At 49.2% G+C, this 27,386-nt stretch overlaps 1 protein-coding gene across 4 annotated transcripts in view; it reads right to left on the bottom strand.

Annotated features, from left to right (window-relative positions):
* Positions 1–27,386, bottom strand: part of REM1 (RRAD and GEM like GTPase 1) — a 136,153-nt gene that overhangs the window by 107,144 nt on the left and 1,623 nt on the right. The window contains exons 2-5 of one of the 4 annotated variants that reach the window (XR_014157979.1): positions 20,276–20,618; positions 18,502–18,584; positions 15,092–15,274; positions 6,593–7,661 (exon numbers count right to left, since the gene is read on the bottom strand). Coding sequence is in view for 2 of the 4 variants with exons in the window: in XM_081868071.1 (XP_081724197.1) it covers positions 7,384–7,661; positions 15,064–15,274; positions 18,502–18,584; positions 20,276–20,615 (912 nt within the window). In the remaining 2 variants the exon portion in view is untranslated. Of the gene's footprint in view, positions 1–6,582; positions 7,662–15,063; positions 15,275–18,501; positions 18,585–20,275; positions 20,619–27,386 lie in introns of those variants that run through there. The other 3 variants (XR_014157980.1, XM_081868071.1, XM_081868072.1) reach the window with 3 other exon arrangements.

Below are 27,386 nucleotides of genomic sequence, written 5' to 3' on the forward strand. Positions count from 1 at the left end.
ACGACTAAACGACTAAACAACAAACAACAAACAACAACAGTGCCTGTTATCATAGACAGATAATGGAAGATCATACCAAGTTTTATGGTATTCTCAGGTGGACGCCATTGCTGTTATAACACGGGAGGCGTTTATGGTGAGTTCTGGCACTTTTTTCCAGAAAAATAGCACTGGCTGGAAGGCTCCAGGTTTGCAAACGCTGCTCTAAGTCAATAGGCTCTTGCGTCCTGTTATGTACTGAGTTGAATAGGATCCAAAAGGCTGCAGTCTGATTGGTCCTAGAACAATAGGATTCAGAATGCAGCAATCTGATTGGTCCTAGAACAATGCAGCAGTATGATTGGTCCACAGGAGCCACCCAATCCAGCTCCAGGTGGAAGTGAATCCGCAACCTGATTGGCCTACAGGAGAATCCCAGAATTAGCCAATCACGTGTGGCCCATTGTGTAAATAATGTATATAAAGCAGATATTTTGGGGAAACTTTCATTCCTCACTACTATGAGCTGAATAAAGAGCATGAAATCCACACGCGACTGTGAGTATGTTTCACCTCCATAAAGGATGGAACAGACTGAAAAGAGGCAACCCGGCTGCAGAGAGAAGAGGAGCTCTGTGGGAGTCTCAGGCTGGCGCTAACTTGCTTTGCTCCACAGTCTCCCTTTCAAAGCTCCCAGCTGGGCTTCTCTCTCTTGTGTGGCTGAAGCTTCTGCCCTCAATAGCCACGCAAGATGGAATCGATCTTACAACAGGCCGAGCGCTGTGACCAGAGGGGAAGAGGCTTGAAGCGGTGCCAACCCCAACGAAATAGTGCGTCGGGCCACTTGCCAGCAATTGCCGAGCGCTTTGTTTTAGCTGCTTCGACACGTCCCTGCTTTATCCCCAATAAGCAGATGCGATAAAATCAAAACAGCCCTGGCCGCAAATCTGCCGGGAAGGTCTCTTGCACAAGGGAAACCGAGGTGGTGCGATAGCCATCTTCAAATATCCAAAGGGCCTTCACGTGGAAGAGGGAGCAAGTTCTGAGTACGGGAGCTCGTTCAGGGCGCTGGGAACTGTAGCACCACTGGGTGCTGTAACATGGTTCTCTTTGTGGGGGGGGGTGCTTTAAAGGTATGGGGTGCATGCAGACAGCCTGGTTTGTACATGCACTGAAGAAATGAACCTATGCTGCCAATTCTCGTAATAGACCAGTATAAAGTAAGCAGCACATAAGCAGCACACAAAACACTACCAAACCATTCTACGTTCTAAATCTTATATTAATAATCCAAAAATTGAGAGAGCAATGTGCAAGATCTACTACAGAAGCCACAAACAAAATGGAAGATTCAGTCTTTAAAGTTCCTTTAGCCAGGCTCCTGTAGATATCACCGATGTCACCGACACTTCGTTTGATCAAATCTATCTTCGTTGATACCTAACCCTTGAGCGTAACATCACTGACACTTCATTTGATCAAACTTAGCTTTGTTGATATCTACAGGAGCCTGGCTAAAGGAACTTTAAAGACTGAATCTTCCTTTTGGACACAATTTGAATGTGTTTTCTGTTTGTGCCTTCTGTAGTAGATCTTGTACATTGCTTTCTCAATTTTTGGATTATTAATATAAGATTTAGAAGGTAGAATGGTTTGGTAGTGTTTTGTGTGCCACTTAAAGGTAAAGGTAAAGGGACTCCTGACCATCAGGTCCAGTCGTGGCCGACTCTGGGGTTGCAGCGCTCATCTCGATTTACTGGCTGAGGGAGCTGGCGTACAGCTTCCGGGTCATGTGACCAGCATGACTGAGCCGCTTCTGGCGAACCAGAGCAGCGCACGGAAACGCCGTTTACCTTCCCGCCGAAGCAGTACCTCTTTATCTACTTGCACTTTGCCGTGCTTTCGTACTGCTAGGTTGGCAGGAACAGGGATCGAGCAACGGGAGCTCACCCCGTCGCGGGGATTTGAACCGCCAACCTTCTGATCGGCAAGTCCTAGGCTCTGTGGTTTAACCCACAGTGCCACCCGCGCCCCGTGTGCCGCTTATGTGCTGCTTATTTTATACTGGTTTGTACATGCAAGCACACACACTTTGGGTCAGACCTGTTGCTGGCTTGCGGCCCCTAGCAGTTTGGCCAAGGTGGCTTGCGGACCTCAGGCCAAAAAAAGGTTAGCCACCCCAGTCACATCCGCTTCGCCTCCCCCCCAGCCCGCCCTGCTGCTATCTCCCCCCTGACTTGCTCCCTTTGGGCCCTGCATTTTTCTGGGCTAGACCTCACTCTTTCCACTCTGCCTAACTCCTCTTGCCAATTTTCCATCAAGGCAGCCGTGCTCCTTTCCTCTCCTCCCGGTCCCCCGCCCCCTCCTTCTCACCTCCCACAGCTGGATGAGAACATGGATATTTTCCTTTGGGGGGGGGAGAGTGAGTGGGGTTGGGGGGAAGCAGCCCAGGCATCTCTTGGAGGAGAGGCCCTTGCGTGCCTGGGGTGCATGAAGCCATCTGTTGCATTGCAAGGCTGGGGGTGGCGGCGTTTGGTTGGAGAGAAGCACTGACAACAATAACAAGGCTCTTGACTGTTTGCAGAAACCCTGCTCCAGCGGGCGACAGAGCTAGCCTGGGGTTGTCCCAGGGACAGAACCACAGACCCGTAGAGCTCGAAGGGATCCCTGCAAACCATAGCGTGTTCTCCAATAAATGAGAGCACGTGTTGCGGTGTGGGCCGCCAGGCCAGGCCTCTTGTTGCCAGGCAGGTTAATAGTTGTTGCCTGGCATCATGATTGGGTAACCGGGTTGCTGGGGCAAATTGTATGTTGCAAATTGGGTGGGTGGGACCATAGTCTTTAAATATTGGTGCACTCTGGTTTCTCTTTCTCTTTGCAGAGTGCATCGGATCACCCGCCCGTCCGCCCTCTTTTCCGGTTGACCTTGCTTTGCCTGTCATGGGGTCGTCTGCCTTGGCGCAGGGGCCTAGTAGGAATTTTGCCATTTGGTGATTGGCTGTGCCATTTGGTTTTTGCCTACTACTCAGCAATTCGTCACAACTTGTAAGGCTGCGGTTAGGCATTGGTTATAATATGCTGGTGGTGGAGGGGTCAGGATGGGCTGTGCCTGCCCCTCCTATTGCGCTGAAGGGAATTCCGTTAAAGGAATCCTGGGGCTTGCCACGATTTCGTCCAATCCCTGTCATGCGAATCCCTGTCATAGGACCAGGGCCAGCAAGCTTTCGGGGAGCTGCTGGGGTGAGCGGCGTGGGTCTGACGCTTAGCTCAAATGACCCCCAAGTTTGACTTTCCCTTCTACTGGCTTCCGATTGGACCTCGGGATGTCAGTTCTGTCCCAGGCGGGGGGACAGATAGTCATAACCAATGTCTAAACAACCACTCACTGATTTTGTATTTTAATAAAGTTGTGGCCAAAATAGTGCCCCAAAACCAAAACTAAAATTACGTGTTATGTGTGAAGTTATTTGAGGGGTGGCCTGGGGACCTACACACGCAACTAGTCCAACCCCCCGAAATGAAGGAATATGCAACAATTCCATTCGGGAATCGAACCTGCGACCTTGGCATGATCAGCACCACCAGCTGATCTATCCACACATGCAAGGCCAAAAAGAAACCTCTGTTTGGGCCAGAAATCAAAGAACAATAGAATCCTGGCGGGAGCCCCCCCCAAAGGTCATCCAGTCCACCCCCCCTGCAATGCAGGAAATCTCATTTAAAGCATTCCTGACAGATGGCCTCTGCTGTAAAACCTCCGAGGAAGGAAGGCTACCCAAGTTGGTGGCCGTCACTGCCTCCTGCATCAGTGAGTTCCATAGTTTTAATCATCTGCTGCTGAACCCACCCTCAGTGCCCATGCTAGAATTTGCAGCCATCTCCTGCCAGGTCAAAACTTCTTAATCGTTGATTCTTATCCCTGGAGATTTGAGCCCATCACCTGCCACCTGGAGAGGGCCAGGCAAACCTGGGGACTTCAGGTCACACCTGGAGGTCTGGCAACCTCACGGTAGCTGGAACACCACCACAGCCCACCAGGGGTTAGGAATAATAATAATAATAATAATAATAATAATAATAATAATAATAATAATTTATTTATACCCCGCCCATCTGGCTGGGTTTCCCCAGCCACTCTGGGCGGCTTCCAGCACAATATTAAAATACAGTGGTACCTCAGGTTAAGTACTTAATTCGTTCCAGAGGTCTGTTCTTAACCTGAAACTGTTCTTAACCTGAAGCACCACTTTAGCTAATGGGGCCTCCCACTGCCGCCACACCGCCGGAGCACTATTTCTGTTCTCATCCTGAAGCAAAGTTCTTAACCTGAGGTACTATTTCTGGGATAGCGGAGTCTGTAACCTGAAGTGTATGCAACCCGAGGTACCACTGTACAGTAATGCATCAAACATTAAAAGCTTCCCTAAACAGGGCTGCCTTCAGATGTCTTCTAAACGTCTGGTAGTTGTTGTTCTCTTTGACATCTGGTGGGAGGGAGTTCCACAGAGTGGGTGCCACCACCGAGAAGGCCCTCTGCCTGATTCCCTGTAACTTGGCATCTCGCAGCGAGGGAACCGCCAGAAGGCCCTCGGAGCTGGAGCTCAGTGTCCGGGCAGAATGATGGGGGTGGAGACACTCCTTCAGGTATACAGGACCGAGACCGTTTACGACTTTAAAGGACAGCACCAACACTTTGAATTGTGGCCGGAAACGTACTGGGAGCCAATGCAGATCTCTTAGGACCAGTGTTATGTGGTCTCGGCAGCCACTCCCAGTCACCAGTCTAGCTGCTGCATTCTGGATTAACTGCAGTTTCCGGGTCACCTTCAAAGGTACCCCCACGTAGAGCTAATTGCAGTAGACCAAGCGGGAGATAACTAGAGCATGCACCACTCTGGCGAGACAGACTGTGGGCAAGTAGGATCTCATCCTGCGTACCAGATGGAGCTGATAAACAGCTGCCCTGGAGACAGAATTGACCTACGCCTCCATGGACAGCTGTGCATCCAAAATGACTCCCAGGCTGCGCACCTGGTCCTTCAGGGGCACAGTTACCCCATTCAGGACCAGGGAGTCCTCCACATCCACCCCCTGCACCCCCAAAACAGCACTCCTGTCTTGTCAGGATTCAACCTCAATCTGTTCTCTGAAGGCCTGCACACCAGAAACTGGTCCAGGCATGGCAAGGATGATCAGCTGCTTGTTTTTGTGCATAGTTGCTTTTTTCCTCCTGACAAGATTAATGTCCGCGGAGTCTCTCCTCCGCTCTGCTCGCCTCCTTAAACAAAGCCTGGCTGCTCCCACCAGCGATGGAAACTTCTGACCTGACCTGAGAAGGAGCCGATCCCCTGAGCTGAAATCAGCCCTGCTGGCTCCGGGCCCCGGTTTTCCGATTAAGCCACCCGTAACCTCCCCTTGCAAAGGCAGCTCATATTCCCCGCTTAACCCTCCCAAGGGGGAGAAACTACACCAGTTTAGCGACCACCAGTTTTGCTTTCGTTTGGAGGAGTAAAACCAGGAGGCTCGGCCGTAGTTGCTTTATTTACAAATGTACAAGCAGTGCCTGCTGGAAAAAAGCAGACACTTATTAAACCTTTTCGTTTTTTTTTAAAAAGGCAGTAGATTCCCAGAAAACCATTTGGACAGTTCTAAACACACACAAACATACCATCTCCTGGAATTTTGCACCACCAGTCCTGAACACAAGAAGACCCTCCAATTGTCCCCACTTTCCAGGGACAGTCTCGGATTTAAAAAAGCCGCCCCGGTTTCGGATTTGATCCCAAAATGTCCTGCTTTTCCTTAGGACGTCCCTGTTTTCAGCAGAGAAATGTTGGAGGGTATGGAGTTGTGCAACCCCCGCTGCAACATAAGTAATTATACAATATTTTGGAAGACATCTGAAGGCAGCCCCGTATAGGAGAGGTTTTTTTTGGATGTTTAATGTTTTATTATGTTTTCATATATGTTGGAAGCCGCCCAGAGTGGCTGGGGCAACCCTGTCAAATGGGCAGAATATAAATAATAAAATTATTATTATTACTATTGTTATTGTTATTACAACAGTTATACCTTGGGTTGAAGTTGCTTCGGGTTGAGCGTTTTCGGGTTGCACTCTGCGGCAACCTGGACGTAAGGGAAAGCGTTACTTCTGGGTTTTGCCGCCTGCACATGCGCAGACACTCAAAATGACGTCACGCGCATGCGCAGAAGTGGTGAATCGTAACCCGCGCACGCGCAGAGGCGGGTTGCATTATGCTCTGGATGCGAATGGGGCTCCGGAACGGATACCGTTCGCATCCAGAGGTACCACTGTATTATTATTATTGAATAGGACCTCCCTATTTTCATTGGAGAAATGTTGGGGGGTATGCAAGAACCCTATGGATCAGGCCAGTGGTCCATCTAGTTCAGCATTCTGTTCTCACAGTGGCTGACCACATGCCCCCAACTGAAGCCTGCAAGCAAGATCTGAGCTCAACAGAAGCTGCCTCACCTGTGGTCTCTAGAAATTGCTATACAGAGGCATAGTGGCTCCAACAATGGAAGCAGAGCACAGCCATTGTGGGTAGTAAAGGTAAAGGTAGAGGAACCCCTGATTCGAACTGCCGACCTTATGATCAGCAAGTCCTAGGCTCTGTGGTTTAACCCACAGCGCCACCCACGTCCAATCAGATAGACGCTGTCAAAAGAAACGCATACTCCATGTCTGTACAAGAGGGAACCCTAGCCTGGCATCATAGTCCTATTTCAGAAACATGGCAGGCAAAAGGATCGAGCAGGATAACGGCTTATTCTGGGATGCTTCCAAGCAAAACCAAGTGCCAGACACAGGGGTAGGCAACCTAAGGCCCGGGGGCCAGATCCGGCCCAATCGTCTTCTAAGTCCGGCCCACACACGGTCTGGGAATCAGCATGTTTTTACATGAGTAGAATGTGTGCTTTTATTTCAAATGCATCTCTGGGTTATTTGTGGGGCAGAGGAATCCGTTCATTTCCCCCCCAAAATATAGTCCGGCCCCCCACAAGGTCTGAGGGACGGTGGACCGGCCCATGGCTGAAAAAGGTTGCTGACCCCTGGGCGAGAGCCTGCCATCTCCCCCAGAATCCGCACTATGGTCCCAGTTCAAAGCGCTGCCTTCTGATGCAGTCAGAGGTGCCGCTCCAAGTCCTTACTCAGTCCCCCAAAATGGTTCTGGCAGGACCCCGCATCTCCTTCCGGTTCCACCACAGTTTTTGGCTTCTCCCTATCGGAAGGCCATGTCCTAAGAGACCCCAGCAAAGAAGAGAGTTTGCAAATGCCTACAGACATGTGGGAATGAAGCCCTGGAAAACCCCTGGAAAAACCAGAGGCAAGAGCAGGAGGAGGAAGAGGAGGAAGGGGAGAAGGACGGTCCGGTTCCCTCAGAGCACGGAGAGGTCATGGCAGGACTTGGAGCGGACTTTCAGCGCCACCTTCTTGTTGTTGCGCGCCACCAGCCGGTCGAGGAAGCGGCGCACCTTCTTGGTGAGGCTCTCCTTGCGCTTGTAGAGAGACATGCGCCTCTCGTTGGCCTCCTTGCTGTCGCGGCGCAGGCGGATCTGCCGCACCACCCCCTCAAAGAGCTCAGACACATTGTGCTGCAGGGCGGCGGACGTCTCGATGAACTTGCAGTCGAAGACCACGGCGCAGGCGCGGCCCTCTGCCGAGAGAAAAGAAGAAGAAGAAGAAGAGTTTGGATTTGATATCCCGCTTTATCACTACCCGAAGGAGTCTCAAAGCGGCTAACATTCTCCTTTCCCTTCCTCCCTCACAACAAACACTCTGTGAGGTGAGTGGGGCTGAGAGACTTCAGAGAAGTGTGACTGGCCCAAGGTCACCCAGCAGCTGCATGTGGAGGAGCAGAGACGCGAACCCGGTTCCCCAGATTATGAGTCTACCGCTCTTAACCACTACACCACACTGGCAGCCGGTTAGGAGATGCTCCAGGCGAGCGGCAGGGAGAGACCCAGAGAACGTGAGGGCGTCAAAAGAGCCTGCCGGATCAGAATCAGGCCTCTTGAGCCCACAGTGGCCAAAAAGATGCCCTAGAAGGAAAGCAGCAATCAGGATTCGAACACAACGCCCTCTCCCCTCCAGTCATTTCCAGCAGCTGGTATTCAAAAGCATTGCAGCCACTACTAGCTATCGCTAGTCCTCTGCTCCTGCTTAATCCTCTTTCAAAGCCAAGGTTGGTGGCCATTATTCCCTCCTGCAGAAGGGAGTTCCGTAGTTTAACCATGCGCTGCATGTAGAAGGACGTCCTTTTATCTGTCCTGAATCTTTCAACATTTAAGGGTAGGCCTTCCCATCTCCGGACCAAACCCAACACCAGGAAAACCCAGCTACGAAACCTAAATCGTGGTATCTTCTACCATATGTGGTGCATGCTCTTGTTATCTCCCGCTTGCACAACTGCAATGCGCTCTATGTGGGGCTACCTTTGAAGGTGACCTGGAAACTGCAACTAATCTACAAGCTACAACAAAACTACAAGCCTGGTAGATGAAGGGAACACAGTGGATGTAGCCTACCTTGATTTCAGCAAGGCATTTGACAAGGTGCCCCATGATATTCTCGTAAAGAAGCTGGTAAAATGCGGACTTGACTATGCTACCACTCAGTGGATTTGTAACTGGCTGACTGACCGAACCCAAAGGGTGCTCATCAATGGTTCCTCTTCATCCTGGAGAAGAGTGACTAGTGGGGTGCCACAGGGTTCTGTCTTGGGCCCGGTCTTATTCAACATCTTTATCAACGATTTGGATGATGGACTCAAGGGCATCCTGATCAAATTTGCAGATGACACCAAACTGGGAGGGGTGGCTAACACCCCAGAGGACAGGATGACACCTCAAAACGCCCTTGACAGATTAGAGAACTGGGCCAAAACAAACAAGATGAATTTTAATAGGGAGAAATGTAAAGTATTGCACTTGGGCAAAAAAATGAGAGGCACAAATACAAGATGGGTGACACCTGGCTTGAGAGCAGTACATGTGAAAAGGATCGAGGAGTCTTGGTTGACCACAAACTTGACATGAGCCAACAGTGTGACGCGGCAGCTAAAAAAGCCAATGCAATTCTGGGCTGAATCAATAGGAGTATTGCATCTAGATCAAGGGAAGTAATAGTGCCGCTGTAATCTGCTCTGGTCAGACCCCACCTGGAGTACTGTGTCCAGTTCTGGGCACCACAGTTCAAGAAGGATACTGACAAACTGGAACGTGTCCAGAGGAGGGCAACCAAAATGGTCAAAGGCCTGGAAACGATGCCTTATGAGGAACGGCTAAGGGAGCTGGGCATGTTTAGCCTGGAGAAGAGGAGGTTAAGAGGTGATATGATAGCCATGTTCAAATATATAAAAGGATGTCACATAGAGGAGGGAGAAAGGTTGTTTTCTGCTGCTCCAGAGAAGCGGACACAGAACAATGGTACCAAACTACAAGAAAGAAGATTCCACCTAAACATTAGGAAGAACTTCCTGACAGTAAGAGCTGTTCGACAGTGGAATTTGCTGCCAAGGAGTGTGGTGGAGTCTCCTTCTTTGGAGGTCTTTAAGCAGAGGCTTGACAACCATATGTCAGGAGTGCTCTGATGGTGTTTCCCGCTTGGCAGGGGGTTGGACTCGATGGCCCTTGTGGTCTCTTCCAACTCTATGATTCTAGGATTCTATGATTCTAATCCAGAATGCGGCAGCTAGACTGGTGACTGGGAGCGGCCGCCAGGACCACATAACACCGGTCTTGAGAGATCTGCATTGCTTCCCAGTACGTTTCCAAGCACAATTCAAAGTGTTGGTGCTGATCTTTAAAGCCCTAAACGGTCTCGGTCCTGTATACCTGAAGGAGCGTCTCCGCCTCCATTGTTGAGCCCGGACACTGAGGTCCAGCACTGAGGGCCTTCTGGCGGTTCCCTCCCTGCGAGAAGCCAAGTTACAGGGAACCAGGCAGAGGGCCTTCTCAGTGGTGGCACCCGCCCTGTGGAATGTCCTCCCACCAGATGTCAAAGAGAAAAACAACTACCAGACTTTTAGAAGACACCTGAAGGCAGCCCTGTTTAAGGAAGCTTTTAATGTTTGATGCATTACTAGTGTTTTTAATTGTTTTTGTTTTGTTTTGTTAATTCAATGTTTCATGTAGTGTTTTTGTTTTTGTATTTTATTATATTGTTATGTTTAATTCTTTTTCTTTCTTTTTGTAATCTTTAAACTCTTAAATATTATTTTTTTTAAAAAAAAAAATGTTTGATGCATTACTGTATTTTAATATTTTTTGGGAAGCCGCCCAGAGTGGCTGGGGAAGCCCAGCCAGATGGGCGGGGTATAAATAATCAATTATTATTAATATTATTATTATTACTTGTAAAGCTGTAAATGCTTTCTGGGAAATGATATTTAATGAGTTAAAGAAAATGTTTTAAAACACTTTCGTTAAAAATACCAGAAGCCTTTTCACTGGGTATTGTGGGCGAAGAGATACGAAGGGAAAATAAAAGACTGTTTATGTATGCAACAACTGCAGCAAGAATTCTTTTAGCCCCAAAATGGAAACCACAAGAAGTACCAATGAAAGAAGAGGGGCAGATGAAAATGATGGGACTTTGCAGAACTGGCGAAGCTGGTGGGAAAAATCCAAGACCGGCAAGATCAAGTATTCCAAAAAGACTGGAGTAAATTTAACAACCCTAGTAGGGTTATCTGAAGACTTGTCATGAGAAGTTTCTTACCTTTCTATAGTTAAATTGTGAGGTATTTTGTAATGAGTTATATTAGAACTGGAAAATATATAAAATGCTGTGATATCAAGGTTAGTTTTGAAAGCCAAGTGGTGGGAGCGAAGGAAGTTGACAGGCTCTAAAGAGCCAAAGGAGTAAAGTGGTTAATAATGGTGAGATTATACAGCCCGCAAGACGAACGCCTCGCAAGACGAAAAACCCGCTAGACGAAAGGGTTTTCCGTTTTCAAGGCGCTTCGCAAGACGAATTTCCCTATGGGCTTGCTTCGCAAGACGAAAACGTCTTGCGAGTCTTGCGAGCCCCCCCCCCTTTTCTAAGCCGCTAATCCGCTAATCCGCTAATAGGGATGCTTTGCAAGACGAAAAACCGCTAGACGAAGAGACTCGCGGAATGGATTATTTTCGTCTTGCGAGGCACCACTGTATATGTTTAAATGGAAAATTAATAAAGATTATTAAAAAAACAAAAACAGAACAAGACCTAAATCGGATCCCTCCATGCATGGGCATAGCCAGGATTTTTGTTGAGAGGGGCAGGCCTTTGTGGGTGGGGGGAGAACCTCAGTTAGCTATGTATTTTTATTGATTTTGTATTGATTGGTGGGGGGTAGCTGCCCCTCCCTGCCCCCTGGCTACACCCATGTCTCCATGCAACCCGTTTATTCAGTGTTATGTACTAAGTTGAATAGGATCCAGAATGCAGCAGTCTGATTGGTCCACAGGAGCCACCCAATCCAGCTCCAGGTGGAAGTGAATCCGCAACCTGATTGGCCTACAGGAGAATCCCGGAATTAGCCAGTCACGTGGGGCCCCTTTTGTAAATAATGTATATAAAGCAGATATTCTGGGGGAAATTCCATTCCTCCTCGCCACTATGAGCTGAATAAAGAGCATGAAATCCACTCTCGACTCTGACTATATTTCATTCAGGTTTCATCCGAATCTGCTTGCACAAAGTTTATGAAGGGGTTAGATTATATCCGGTCTTTATAGGGTGGAAACCCTGTGTCCATCCTAATACAGTGGTACCTCGGGTTAAGAACTTAATTCGTTCCGGAGGTCCGTACTTAACCTGAAACTGTTCTTAACCTGAGGTACCACTTTAGCTAAAAGGGCCTCCTGCTGCTGCCACGCCGCCGGAGCACGATTTCTGTTCTTATCCTGAAGCAAAGTTCTTAACCTGAAGCACTATTTCTGGGTTAGTGGAGTCTGTAACCTGAAGTGTATGTAACCTGAAGCGTATGTAACCCGAGGTACCACTGTATTGTCGTGGGCTGTTTGCACATCTTCCCGCTAATAATTCATTCATCCCAAACTTCTCCGTGCATCTCACTGTCGCTTTCCAAATGGCAAAGGGCAAAATGGTGGTTTTTTTTAAAAAAAATGATTTGTTGCACTTGGGCAACTGAAGGCTTTAATCCACTTTAAATATGCAAAGCATTAAGTTCTGGTACATGTGCCTTCCTTCCCACAAAATACTGTCAGTCTGGAGGCACCCTCGGTTATTTCTAGGGATTAAGGAAATCTAAAGTCAATTAATCAAATGTGCTTTTATCAAGTCTGTGTGCAAACATTTGCTTTTGGCCAGGAGAGCAGGCGGGGCTGTGGGGAATCACACTTTCGCTTCTTTCCAGACATTCCAAGACATCTCAGGGGAGGTTGTGCTATCAAGTAGCTTTCATTTATGGATATTTCTTTTAAAATTATGTACCATACTTTTCCGTGTATAAGACGCCCCTATGTATAAGATGCCCCTATTTGGGGGGACTCAAATTTAAGATAATGGGGGGACATGGCAGGAAGTTGTGGAGCTTTTTTTGCGGAGGATTGCCCAGAGTTGTTAAGCCTAAAATCGCTTACCCACACGCATCACAAAATCTGCATATGTCTGTCCCCTTCCTGGTAGAAGCCAATTGCCTGCCCAAATGATGCAGCGTCGGACCCTATGCACGATCTACCCATGTATAAGACGACCCTCACTTTTTAGGATGCTATTTAAGGAAATAAACCTAGTCTTATACAGTGGACGCTCGGGAGGGGTGGCTAACACCCCAGAGGACAGGATCACACTTCAAAACGACCTTGACAGATTAGAGAACTGGGCCAAAACAAACAAGATGAATCTTAACAGGGAGAAATGTAAAGTATTGCACTTGGGCAAAAAAAAAAAATGAGAGGCACAAATACAAGATGGGTGACACCTGGCTTGAGAGCAGTACATGTGAAAAGGATCGAGGAGTCTTGGTTGACCACAAACTTGACATGAGCCAACAGTGTGACGCGGCAGCTAAAAAAGCCAATGCAATTCTGGGCTGAATCAATAGGAGTATAGGATCTAGATCAAGGGAAGTAATAGTGCCACTGTATTCTGCTCTGGTCAGACCTCACCTGGGGTACTGTGTCCAGTTCTGGGCACCACAGTTCAAGAAGGACACTGACAAACTGGAACGTGTCCAGAGGAGGGCAACCAAAATGGTCAAAGGCCTGGAAACGATGCCTTATGAGGAACGGCTAAGGGAGCTGGGCATGTTTAGCCTGGAGAAGAGGAGGTTAAGGGGTGATATGATAGCCATGTTCAAATATATAAAAGGATGTCATATAGAGGAGGGAGAAAGGTTGTTTTCTGCTGCTCCAGAGAAGCGGACATGGAGCAATGGTTCCAAACTACAAGAAAGAAGATTCCACCTAAACATTAGGAAGAACTTCCGGACAGTAAGAGCTGTTTGACAGTGGAATTTGCTGCCAAGGAGTGTGGTGGAGTCTCCTTCTTTGGAGGTCTTTAAGCAGAGGCTTGACAACCATATGTCAGGAGTGCTCTGATGGTGTTTCCTGCTTGGCAGGGGGTTGGACTCGATGGCCCTTGTGGTCTCTTCCAACTCTATGATTCTAGGATTCTATGGGTTGCAAACGTGATCCGTGCAGGAGGCACATTCGCAATCCGCAGCATTCTTAACCCATGACCTGCACATCTGCACATGTGCGGTTCATGATTTGGTGCTCCTGCGCATGCACAAGCACCGAAACCCAGAAGTAACCCATTCCGGTACTTCCAGGTTTGGCGCAGTGCGCAACCCAAAATCGCACAACCCGAAGCGCCTGTAACCCGAGGGATGACTGTACACGGAAAAGTACGGTACAGTCATACCTTGGGTTACAGATGCTTTAGGTTGTGTTTTATTGGGTTGCGGGCTGCCGAAACCCAGAAGTACCGGGACGGGTGGTTTCCGGGTTTCGGCAGTTGAGCATGCGCAGAAGCGCTAAATGATGCTTTGCGCATGCGCAGAAGTGTCAAATCGCAACCCGCACACCCACTGTATGTACACTGGTGCCTCGCAAGACGAAAAGAATCCGTTCCGCTATTCTCTTCGTCTAGCGGTTTTTTCGTCTTGCGAAGCAAGCCCATTGACAGCTTAGCGGATTAGCGCTATTAGCGGTTTAGCTGCTTTTAGCGATCAGCTGTTCAGCGGCTTATCAGCGGAACAGCTGATAAGCGGCTTAGCAGCTTAGGAAAGGGGGGGGAAGCGGAAAAAAACCGCGGGAACTCGCAAGATTTTTTCGTCTTGCGAAGCAACCCCATAGAGAAATTCGTTTAGCGAAGCGCCTCCAAAACGGAAAACCCTTTCGTCTAGCGGGTTTTCCGTCTTGCGAGGCGTTCGTCTTGCGGGGCACCACTGTACTGTATTTTTTGCTCCATAATATGCACTTTTTTCTCCTAAAAAGTAAGGAGAAATGTCTATGCGTCTTATGGAGCGAATGTGTGGTTGATCGCTGGCTCCCTTTCCGGCCCCACCCCCTTGCCTAGGCCTCCATTATTGAATGTTCTGCAGACGGAGACTGTTTCCCCAGCAACATGTGACTGGCTGGTTAGATTGTCTGGAAACTGTAGAAATGGCTCCCTTTCCTTTCCTAAAGAAGCTGTAGAACTGTGAGTTGAACCCCATAAAAACAGGATTTTTTCCCTTTCCAAAGTATTCTCAACAGCTTTGAGCTGATCCTCAAAAAAGGAGCTTTTCCCCTTTGTAAAAGAAGCTGCACAACTGTGAGCTGATCCCTGCCAAAACGGGACTTTCCCCCCTTTCCTCCTCTAAAAATTAGGTGTGTCTTATGGTCAGGTGCGCCTTATGGAGTGAAATTCCACAGTTTGGAAACAACCCTTCAGGGCACATTGCCGTCACAAGGCAGCGTAGGATAAATTGAGAAACAAAACAGCACACCGCCAAATTGCCTTTCTCCCTGCTTTTCTCCTTCTCCCTCCCGCCGCCCCCCAAAATAAAGCAGGATGCCTCCCGAGGCCCCACGAGGGTCCAACCCAAGCCCTTTTCCACCCACCTTCCACAGACACCTCTCGGGAGCGCACCAGGTCTGTCTTGTTCCCCACCAGGATGATGGGAATGTTCTCTGCCTGACGGGTCCTGCGCAGCTGGATCCGGAGTTCGGAGGCGCTTTCGAAGCTCCCCCGGTCGGTGATGGAGTAGACAATGACGTAGGCGTTGCCCACCTGCATGCAGTAGTTGTGGAACCAATTGTCTTCTTCCGGGGCCTGTGGGAAAGGCAAAAGGGCAACTTACCACAGCTCCCCAGGGAAGCGACAAAGGGAGGTTTCAAACTGGCATGGTCCCACAGCCTACAGAGATGACCACCCCACATTTATTAGTGCATCTGTAATACAAATCTAGTACAAAGACGCAGGTGGCGCTGTGGGTTCAACCACAGAGCCTAGGACTTGCCGATCAGAAGGTCGGTGGTTCGAATCCCCACGATGGGGTGAGCTCCCGTTCCTCGGTTCCTGCTCCTGCCAACTTAGCAGTTTGAAAGCACATCAAAGTGCAAGTAGATAAATAGGTACCGCTCCGGCGGGAAGGTAAACGGCGTTTCCGTGCGCTGCTTTGATTCGCCAGAAGCGGCTAAGTCCTGCTGGCCACATGACCTGGAAGCTGTATGCCGGCTCCCTCGGCCAGTAAAGCGAGATGCGTGCCGCAACCCCAGAGTTCGCCATGACTGAACCTAATTCACTGGACCTTCCTCCACTGGAATGGAGGAAGTAGTGGCCCCCCAAAATTTGGGAACCAAATTTTCCTGAGTGATTTGTGGGGCATAGGAATTTGTTCATTTTTTCCCTTCAAAATATAGTCCGGCCTCCCACAAGGTCTGAGGGACAGTGGACCGGCCCCCTGCTGAAAAACTTTGCTGACCCTTGGTTTAGACCACAGGACCAGGCTAGGATCATGGTGGTCAGAGGTGGTCTCTGGCTTCTGGCTGACTGAATTGTCTGCTCTGCTTCATCCAACCCGCCTCCTGTTGGAAGTGCCATTGTCCTTTTAAACACACACACACACACACACACACAAACACGGCCACCCTGTCTGTCTGCAGATTAAAAGCTTCTGCCTCTGGGCCCTGTTTGACACAGCCTCCTTTTCGATCTGTCAGTGGCCCCTTCCTGCTCGGGGAGCTTCTCTTCCAAACCATCCCGGGCTGCCTGCTCAGCGCAGCAGAAGCAACACAGAACCGACCCAAACAAGATGCCGCCCCGCAGGAACAGGAAATGCAACGGCAAGGTACCGGCCTGATCCTGCAGGTGTGCAGCATCTGGACGGGGAATGGAAGCCGCCTGGTTTTGTTCCTGCAGCTGGGTGCAGGGATAGCAAAAACACTTTTCTGTTTGGAAATGGTTAAGTGGCCCTGCAAAGCTGCAAAATGGAACTAGCTTGGGGATATAGGGAAGGAAGGAAGTGGCAGCTTATTTATGCTGGCTAAGATGATGATGATGATGATGATGATGATGATGATGATGATGATGATAATAATAATTTATTATTTGTACTCCGTCCATCTGGCTGGGTTTCCCCAGCCACTCTGGGCGGCTTCCAACAAAGATTTAAAATACATCAAAATGTCACACATTGAAAACTTCCCTGAACAGGGCTGCCTTCAGATGTCTTCTAAATGCCAGGGAGTTGTTTATCTCTTTGACATCTGGTGGGAGGGCGTTCTGCAGGGCGGGTGCCACTACCGAGAAGGCCCTCTGCCTGGTTCCCTATAACTTGGCTTCTCGCAGGGAGGGAACCGCCAGAAGGCCCTTGGTGCCGGACCTCAGTGTCCGGGCAGAACGATGGAGGTGGAGACGCTCCTTTAAGTATACTGGATCGAGGCCATTTAGGGCTTTAGAGGTCAGCACCAACACTTTGAATTGTGCTCGGAAACGTACTGGGAGCCAATGTAGGTCTTTCAAGACCGGTGTTATGTGGTCTCGGCAGTCACTCCCAGTCACCAGTCTAGTTGCCGCATTCTGGATTAGTTGCAGTTTCCGGGACACTGGACCTCTCTCTCTGGCCCTTGAGACGCTGCCAGCCACTTCCACTCTACCAGCCTTACAACAACCCTGTAGGGTAGGCCGCTCTTATCTCCATGCAACAGAAGCCTGACTAGGGCAACCTCATGATTCGAGGGAACTGAATCAGGAACACTGTAGTTTTCCCCCCAGCTCTGTGCCTCTCCGCCCGGCCAGCTCTCAATCTAATGGAATGTTTTGCACTTGTTTTTAATTGATTGCTCCCCAAACAAGGCTTTTGGAGATGAAATAGGCGTGACAAATGTAAAGTGATCAATGGATGCTCCTATATGCAACGCGGGCAGAAATTCACAGCCAGCACTCCGGCCCAGAAAAAACCCAGAGACACCGTGCCACGCTGGATCATCTGGCCCAGATTTCACCAGTCTGGGGTCCTTCCAGATGTTTTGGACTGGGGGTGATGGGAATGGTAGTCCAAAAAGTTCTGGAGGGCATGAAGTTGGCAAAGGCAGAGCAGCAGGGAGCCGGTCCACTGTCCCTCAGACCTTGTGGGGGGCCGGACTATAGGCTTTTTTTGAGGGGGGGGGATGAACACATTCCTATGCCCCACAATTAACCCAGAGATGCATTTTAAATAAAAGGACACATTCTACTCATGCAAAAACACCAGGCAGGCCCCACAAATAACCCAGAGATGCATTTTAAATAAAAGGACATATTCTACTCATATAAAAACACGCTGATTCCCGGACCGTCCGCAGGCTGGATTTAGAAGGGGAGTGGGCCGAATCCGGCCCCTGGGCCTAAGTTTGCCTACCCATGCCCTAGCAGATCTCTCCTCAATTTAGGTCATTTGTTCAGCACTTTTAGTAAGCCTCCCATGTTCCTATGCAAAATAATTACTTTGTGTTGCACCTTCTGAGTGTGCGTCGAACAGCCAGAGAATAATAATAATAATAATAATAATAATAATAATAATAATAATAATAATTTATTTATACCCCGCCCATCTGGCTGGGCTTCCTCAGCCACTCTGGGTGGCTTCCAACAGAACACTAAAATACAATAGTCTATTAAACATTAAAAGCTTCCCTAAACAGGGCTGCCTTCAGATGTCTTCTAGAAGTCTGGTAGTTGTTTTTCTCTTTGACATCTGCTGGGAGGGCGTTCCACAGGGCGGGTGCCACTACCAAGAAGGCCCTCTGCCTGGTTCCCTGGATCATACTTCCATCAGGCTCCTCCCTGCAATGTCCCCTGGCATCAGCTTATTCCATCAGGATGCAGCCGAGGAAGAAAAGGGAAGAGTTTCTGCATCAGCTTAGTTTAAGAGAGCAGCAACATTTAGCTCCTCCTCTCCTTGAAGCTCTCCCCGCTTCATTTAGCACCTTCAGTCTCCCCAATTCTAAGAATCCTCCTTGCTAGTCCTGCAATGTAGTCGTGATCTCAGCAGGAATCTATCAAGACCATTGGCCTACCCGCTTCTCAGCTTCCCAGGTGTCAATCACCATCAACGTTGTCTCCTCGCCGTCCACCGATAAGGTGCGCTCGTAGGTATCCTCTGAAAAGAGCAGACAAGGTCAGGATCAGCCGTGAATGGTCACCCTCAAGAACAGAAGCTGCACCTACCCCAGAAAAGTTCACTGGGCCCAGCGCATGACACCTTATTCATGCAGGGCGTCGTTAGACTATGGAACTCCCTCCCACAAGAGACCATGACGGCCAAATTCAGGGATGAGAGAGGGCTATTGAAGACTCCTAGCCAGGAGGTCTATGCTTGGACTACTGCAATGCACTCTACGTGGGGCTACCTTTGAAGGTGACTCGGAAACTACAACTAATCCAGAAAGCGGCAGCTAGACTGGTGACTGGGGGCGGCCGCCGAGACCACATAACACCGGTCTTGAAAAACCTACATTGGCTCCCAGTACGTTTCTGAGCACAATTCAAAGTGTTGGTGCTGACCTTTAAAGCCCTAAACGGCCTCGGTCCAGTATACCTGAAGGAGCGTCTCCACCCCCATCATTCTGCCCGGACGCTGAGGTCCAGCGCCGAGGGCCTTCTGGTGGTTCCCTCATTGCGAGAAGCAAAGCTACAGGGAACCAGGCAGAGGGCCTTCTCGGTAGTGGCGCCCGCCCTGTGGAACGCCCTTCCAGCAGATGTCAAAGCCATAAACAACTACCTGACATTCAGAAGACATCTTAAGGCAGCCCTGTTCAGGGAAGTTTTTAATGTGTGATATTTTACTGTATTTTTGGTTTTTATGGAAGCTGCCCAGAGTGGCTGGGGAGGCCCAGCTAGATGGGCGGGGTATAAATAATAAATTATTATTATTATTATTATTATTATTATTATTCACCCTCCACAATTGGAGGCAGCAATTGGAGACACCAAAGACCACCTGCTGGGAATCTGCAGGAGGGGAGAGGGCTGTTCTTGTGCCTGAAACCTGCTTGTGAGTTTCCCATAATGGGTGTCTGGTTGGCCATTGTGAGAACAGGATGCTGGACTGGATGGGCCATGGACCTGATCCAGCAGGCTCTCCTTAAGGGCAAGAGGTGTAAACGATCCTTGGCAAGAGAAACAGAGGTAGCCTCAGTGGCCAGGAGCATCTATCACAGGGGGCGGCAAGGTTTACCGGCCAGGAGCCAGATCACTCCTACGAGATCGTCCGTGAGCTGGACTGGCACAACTTTGTTAGAAGAAGAAGAAGAGAAGAAGAAGAGAAGAAGAAGAAGAAGAAGAAGAAGAAGAAGAAGAAGAAGAGGAGGAGGAGGAGTTTGGATTTGATACCCCGCCTTTCACTCCCTTTAAGGAGTCTCAAAGCGGCTAACATTCTCCTTTCCCTTCCTCCTTTCCTCCCCCACAACAAACACTCTGTGAGGTGAGTGGGGCTGAGAAACTTCAGAGAAGTGTGACTGGCCCAAGGTCACCCAGCAGCTGCATGGGGAGGAGCGGAGACGCGAACCCGGTTCCCCAGATTACGAGGCTACCACTCTTAACCACTACACCACACTGGCTCTCTACATCACCACTACATCACACTGGTTAGAAGCCACCCAGAGTGGCTGCGGAAACCCAGCTAGATGGGTGGGGTATAAATTATTATTATTATTATCAAGGAAATAAACTGAATGATGCTAGTTCACACTGCTGATACTCCACATGGGCTTTTGCTAGGCAGTTGGAACCTGCCCCCCAGCCCCCTCTCATTCCTCCCCAACCCCCCCACAAATCACACGACAGCCCTACCTCTCTGCTGCTCAGGCAGATCCTTGTCTTGAACCCCAGCAAAGAGGTACATCAGGCTGGTCTTGCCCACGCCAGGGTCGCCCAACAGCACCACACGGTACAAGGATTCCCAGGATTCCTCAGAGTCGGAGGACTCAGACGACCAGCTGCCACGGGGCTCAGGCAAGTGGACTTTGGGGTCACAGGAGGATGACTGGCCCAGCTGCGGGTGGCCCAGTTCAGCCTGGCTGGGACGGACGCTCAGCATCCCTGGGCGAGACCCATAGGGCATGGGCAGCGGGGTGCTGGCACGCCTCCTGGCAGGGCTGGCGCTGCCTCCTTGCTGGGTGTTCAGAGTCATCTTCTGCAACAGCAGCGAGAGAAAGAGAGAGGGAATCAATCTGAGATCACTTTTTTTGCCAATGGCTGCTTCCTCCCAAAGCGAGTTGACCAGAGTGCCGCCCGGTCCAATTGCAGTGGTGGAGAAGTAACCGTTTTCAGAAACCCTGCTTCTGTTTATCTGCCTTGGACACCAGCCCAAAGCAAATAGGCATAAATCATTCCCATCGGGGGGGGGGGCGGAACCGTCCCGGAAGACGTTGCGTTACATCCAAACAACTTTCAAACTGCGGGGAGCAGGAGATTTTGACGCCAGCCGGACGGACGGGCTGCTTGCAGAACTTCAAGGTAGAATCATAGAATCAAAGAATCCTAGAGTTGGAAGAGACCACAAGGGCCATCGAGTCCAACCCCCTGCCAAGCAGGAAACACCATCAGAGCACTCCTGACATATGGTTGTCAAGCCTCTGCTTAAAGACCTCCAGAGAAGGAGACTCCACCACACTCCTTGGCAGCAAATTCCACTGTCAAACAGCTCTTACTGTCAGGAAGTTCTTCCTAATGTTTAGGTGGAATCTTCTTTCTTGTAGTTTGGAACCATTGCTCTGTGTCCGCTTCTCTGGAGAAGCAGAAAACAACCTTTCTCCCTCCTCTATGTGACATCCTTTTATATATTTGAACATGGCTATCATATCACCCCTTAACCTCCTCTTCTCAGCCCAGCTCCCTTAGCCGTTCCTCATAAGGCCTTTGACCATTTTGGTTGCCCTCCTCTGGACACGTTCCAGTTTGTCAGTGTCCTTCTTGAACTGTGGTGCCCAGAACTGGACACAGTACTCCAGGTGAGGTCTGACCAGAGCAGAATACAGTGGCACTATTACTTCCCTTGATCTAGATGCAATACTCCTATTGATGCAGCCCAGAATTGCATTGGCTTTTTTAGCTGCCGCGTCACACTGTTGACGTGCAGGCCCAGGGTTGGGAAGGAGGGAGTCTCTCTTGGGCAGCCTCCCAAGAAGCATCTCGTGGTCCATCTGGGATGCCGAGGCAGCACCCAAAAACGGCCTTGAGAACGACAGGCCGTGTATATATGTACGTGCGGGTATAAATATATATCTCATATATAAACATGAGTCAGCAGGAGGGAGGCTCCAATTGGAAGCAGCTAGCCAAAGATGAACTTCAGCAGTTTCCAAGCTTTTGGAGGGGGGCACCACCCCCTTAGTTCCATAAACAGACCCCACCCTACCCTATAAAATGCATTTCTCAGAACAGCAGTTTCCACAACCCACTAAGGAAGAGAAAAGCAGTGGGATTCAAAACAGCAGCAATTAATTGCATTCAAAATCCAAGTTCAACTCTTTGGTTGAATTAAGCCAATGATGAACATGATCCCGGGACGACAGCCTTGCAAAGTCTGAGGGTCACCTCCAGCGCCCCCATCCTAGCCTCTTAGTGCCCCTCACCAGGTAATCCCACCACTGATGAAGCCCAACAACATCTGGAGGGCACCAGGTTGGCAAAGGCTGCTCCTGGTCAGTCCGTCAGTTTTATTGCACATAGCCAAAGGCTGCCGCAGTGTACACAGAATCATTCAACAATGAAAAGAAAATACGCTGGATTAATACAAAAAACTTCAAACATTTATATTATCAAGATATTACCTACTCTCAACAGAGCTATAAAAGTACCTTAATATACAGGTTAAGACATTAAACAATAAAATGTATAGGCTAAAATTGTCACATGGCCACTAATATATTAAAAAATAATGTTAATTAATACAATGTACAATTATATTCAGAGTTTGGTGATAAAGATAGACTATAGCTTGATGTAAGGTAAAGGGTAAAGGGACCCTTGACCATTAGGTCCAGTCGTAGCCGACTCTGGGGTTGCGGCGCTCATCTTGCTTTATTGGCCGAGGGAGCCGGCATACAGCTTCCGGGTCATGTGGCCAGCATGACTAAGCCGCTTCTGGCGAACCAGAGCAGGGCACAGAAATGCCGTTTACCTTCCCGCCGGAGCGGTACCTATTTATCTACTTGCTAGGTTGGCAGGAGCAGGGACCGAGCAACGGGAGCTCACCCTGTTGCGGGGATTTGAACCGCTGACCTTCTGATCCGCAAGTCCTAGGCTCTGTTGTTTAACCCACAGCGCCACCCGCGTCCCTTTTAGCTTGATGTAGATAGGGTCAAATAAATCCATCTCCTTTACAGTTGGTGGCTATCTTGGCTATATAATTTGCTCTAATATTCCTAGCGGCAGTTGCAAAGAGTCCTACATGCCAGGGGCTGCTCCTGGTGCCCCAATGCAAAAGAGGGCCAGGCTCCTGCCCGTTTAATAGGTGAGCTGAAGATGGCATTTCAGCTGGCGAAAAGGTGCAAGAGGCAGCCCTGTCCTCGTCTGCCTCTTTCCACCCTCCACATCTCCAGTTTCATGCCCCAACAGATGCCCAACCTGTGCCCTTCCCTCCTGTAGCTCCACCTCACTCCGTTGTCCAAAGATCTCCTGAACGTACAAGCCTTTCTCTCATGCTGCCCACCTTATACTAAGTGCCACTTATGCCCTTCTCAGGCCCCTCACCCACATCTCCCCAGATACCTCCTCATATGCCACCCAATTTGGCACAACCCCTTGCAATCACTCCTGACTTACCCAGCTGAAGAACATGGGGTTTAACGTCCCATTCCAGTTCCAGACTCATTTGGGGACCTGAGTTTCTTTTTCAAGCTTGCATATAGAATGTTTCACAGTTCCAATGGCAAAGTGCACATTGGCCCAGTGCCACTGGCTCTGAATTTTCATTTATCATTATGGCACGTGCCATTTTTCAATCACTGGGCTACCCTGCTGTTATGCACTGAGTTGAATAGGATCCAAAATGCAGCAGTCTGATTGGTCCTAGAACAATAGGATCCAAAATGCAGCAGTCTGTTTGGTCCTAGAACAATGCAGCAGTATGATTGGTCTGCAGGAGCCACCCAATCCAGCTCCAGATGGAAGTGAATCCACAACCTGATTGGCCTACAGGAGAATTCCGGAGTTAGCCAATCACATGCAGCCCATTGTGTAAATAATGTATATAAAGCAGATACTTTGGGGGGACTTTCATTCCTCCTCACCACTATGAGCTGAGTAAAGAACATGAAATCCACTCTCGACTCTGAGTATATTTCACCTGCAATCTAGACCAAGATATCCATTCTGCCTGGGTGCCCCTTATGCCAGCTATGGACACCCTAACCAGCTTTTGCAGACTTCAGGAAGATGCAGCTATCCCATAAGGGGATTGAACTTGCATCCTTGCCATTACAGTATCAGCATCACATTCATCCAGTGCTTTACCAACTGCACTGGCTCCCGGTGGAGTACAGGGTCAGATTTAAGGTGCTGGTTTTGACCTTTAAAGCCCTATACGGCCTAGGACCCTCATACCTACGGGACCGCCTCTCCTGGTATGTCCCACGGAGGACCTTAAAGTCCACAAATGACAACATTTTGGAGGTCCCAAGTCGCAAGGTGGTTAGATTGGGCTCAACTAGGGCCAGGGCCTTTTCAGCACTGGCCCCGACTTGGTGGAACGCTCTGTCCCAAGAGACTAGGGCCCTGCGGGGCTTGACATCTTTCCGCAGGGCCTGCAAGACAAAGCTGTTCCGCCTGGCCTTCGGTTTGGATTCAGTCTGACCCTTATGTTTCCCTCCCCTTACGGTTTGGATCTATGGGCTACTTTTAAAATGAGGCTGCATTTTAAATTACATTTTAACCTGTATGTTAAGTTGGGTTTTTTTCTTTCTTTTTCTTTCCCCCCTATTATGTTTTTACTGTGATTTTATTGGTCTTAGCCGCCCTGAGCCCGGCTCTGACCGGAGAGGGTGGGGTATAAATGATGATGATGCAGTGGCGTAGCGTGGGTTGTCAGCACCCAGGGCAAGGCAAGTAATTTGCGCCCCCTAACCCGCACGCCTGGCACCCCCCCCCTCCACAGTGGGCGGCGACCTGGCGGCTCGGATCGGATTCGCACAGCAGTGAGAGAGAGTGAGTGAGCCAGGTAGGGGCAGAGAGCTGCGAGTGCGAGCGCGCCCCCCCCAGATGTTGCGCCCGGTGCGGCCGGCCCCCCCTGCACCCCCACGCTACGCCACTGTGATGATGATGCTCTAACCAACTGAGCTACAAGTCCCATATGATGCTGAGGCTTCTGGGAGCATGGTTAACAGTCAGGCATGTGCATGGTCACAGAAGCTCATCATATTACAAAAAATATGTTATTGTGATGATGATTTTCATCATCACCATTGTTACTGCATTGATAGCTCCCATTTTTCTCCAAGGAACTCAGTCTGGTGTACCTGGTTCTCCTCTCCTCAGTTCACCCCCACAACAACCCTGTGAGGTAGGTTAGGCTGAGGGACAGGGACTGGCCCAAGGTCACCCAGTGAGCTACATAGCCAAGTGTGGATGGGAGTCCTGCCCTCCCAGGTCCTAGTCCGACACTCTAACCCAGGCATAGGCAAACTTGGCTCTCCAGATGTTTTGGGACTACAACTCCCATCATCCCTAGCTAACAGGACCAGTCGTCAGGGATGATGGGAATTGTAGTCTCAAAACATCTGAAGGGCCGAGTCTGCCTATGCCTGCTCCAACCTCTACACCACACTATTACCCATTTTTACAACGAAACGGTGCTTATTCCCAAGTACAGTGGTATCTCGGGTTACAGACGCTTCAGGTTACAGACTCTTCTAACCCAGAAATAGTACCTCGGGTTAAGAACTTTACTTCAGGATGAGAACAGAAATTGCACGGCGGCAGCGGGAGGCCCCATTAGCTAAAGTGGTCTTCACGTTAAGAACAGTTTCAGGTTAAGAACGGACCTCTGGAACGAATTAAGTTCTTAACCTGAGGTACTACTGTAGATGTGTTTCACAATGAAGACTAGCAAACTGTTTCTTGTTTGTTTCTGTTTTATTTTTGGGGTTTGTTTGTTTTTGCGCTAACATGTCAGGAATGAAGCAGCAGTTGTCAAGCGTGGAATGGCAAGCATTTCACCCCAAGAAGAAAGAAAAAATAAAGTCAAGCGTGCCTGGGCTCTCAGCTTCAGCCCTTTGGGTGTAAAACTACAGGATGTCAGAGATCTGCCTAGGAAGGTTGCTGCGGCACCTTAGAAGACTGTCACAAAGCACTGGCTACCATAAATTATAGCTGGCAGAATGCATCTCCCTTTCCAAAATACAGTGGCTCGACTGGTTCATTCTGCACATCTGGGATCAAGGTCCTGCAAGCAGTTTTGCTGCCTGGTGCAAAGTGAAGCACCCCAATCGTCGCAAGACTCCTTTTCTCGAAGTCAAGTTCCTAGCCCTCGTGGACGCAAGGAAACTTGAAACCATGCAATTGGGTGGAATATCAGAAAACCAAAGGGGAGCCTTGCTCTGCTCAGAAGGCTAAAGGAAAATCGAAAGTGGGTGACTTGTTAGGGCACAGCTCATAGTGTAGCAAAACAAGGAACATACTGTATATTAGGGCACAATAAAATCACCATGGTCAGGGTTTGCAGGGAGAATTCCATGCTCTGCAAAGCAATTTCCCAAGGCTTGCAGAAGAGCAAACTAACCAAAAGTCACTAAGAACACAGTTTTCCTGGGTGCAGAATCCAGATGCTACAGAACAATTTAGGGAAAAGGTGGGCAGATTGCAGGCTTTTTTGGGGGGGAGGGGTGCACTGCAGCCCCAATCTCCACCAACCAAATCCTGGTGCAGAATTAAAGAACACTGAGACAGAATTAAAGAACACTGAGCCCAGGAATTTGCTGTTGAGCATCCGAAGTGAGCAGCGATCACACACAAAACCCAAGCCTGGTTACTGTTCAGTATAATTTAGGAATGTGAGAGTTGCCATCGTTTTGTTGCTGGTATTGTTAAAACAACAGGGAGTCAGAAACCCTCCCTGATCAACTGCAAATCATGCAAAGATCTGCCAGCAGACTCTGATCTACCCTTCTGCACACCCTCGCCTTAAGGGACAGCAGACCAGAGAGGAATAGTTATCTCGACACACTTCATGAATGGGTGCTGGAAATGGCAGGGTTGGAGAGAAATGTCCAAATTTCCCCAAAATTCAGTGTCAGCTCTTCAATCTCATCAGACTAGATTCACACTCACACACACACACACCACACAAAGGCTGGAGAGGAGATGGAGCGTTAGAGTAGCTCCATTTCCTTTAGAACAGTTTCTATCCAAATGTGATTTTGGTTTTAAACGCAGTGTAAGGTAGTCTCTATGGGAGTATATTGTATTTAATTATGGGGTATCAGAGTTTTTAGGGGGCTAACCAGGCTGGGATAGCTGGGATAGCAGGCTTGTTGGTTTGTGAATGTCTGATGTAGATTTTACAATTTTGTTGTTCTGTACGGGACAATGACAATAAAGATTATCGTATCGTATTGTAAAGGAGGTGGAGGAACTGTGCTACTTTTCTAGAAAAAGAGGTGCCAGGTGTTCATCATGAACACCTCCCTTGTTCTCTTATAACGGCAATGGCACCCACCTGAGAGGGGGCCTGAACTGAGTTCCGGTGAGTTCTGCCTGAAAAAAGCCCTGGGGAGGAATATGGCTTTGCTTACTTCCCAGTTAGCAGGAGCTGAGCCCCCGCTCCCCCAGTTCCTGTGTCTTAAGGAGGAGGGAGGCCTGGACTTTATTTATAAGTTGGAAAGGAAGCAAAGGGCAAAGGATGTGAAAGTTAGCCGTTGGAAACAGATGGAAAACATCTCTGAATTGCTGGGAAGAGCCAGCC

Source organism: Podarcis erhardii (genome assembly GCF_964252035.2).
Source record: "Podarcis erhardii genome assembly, chromosome: 6".
NCBI lineage: Eukaryota > Metazoa > Chordata > Lepidosauria > Squamata > Lacertidae > Podarcis > Podarcis erhardii.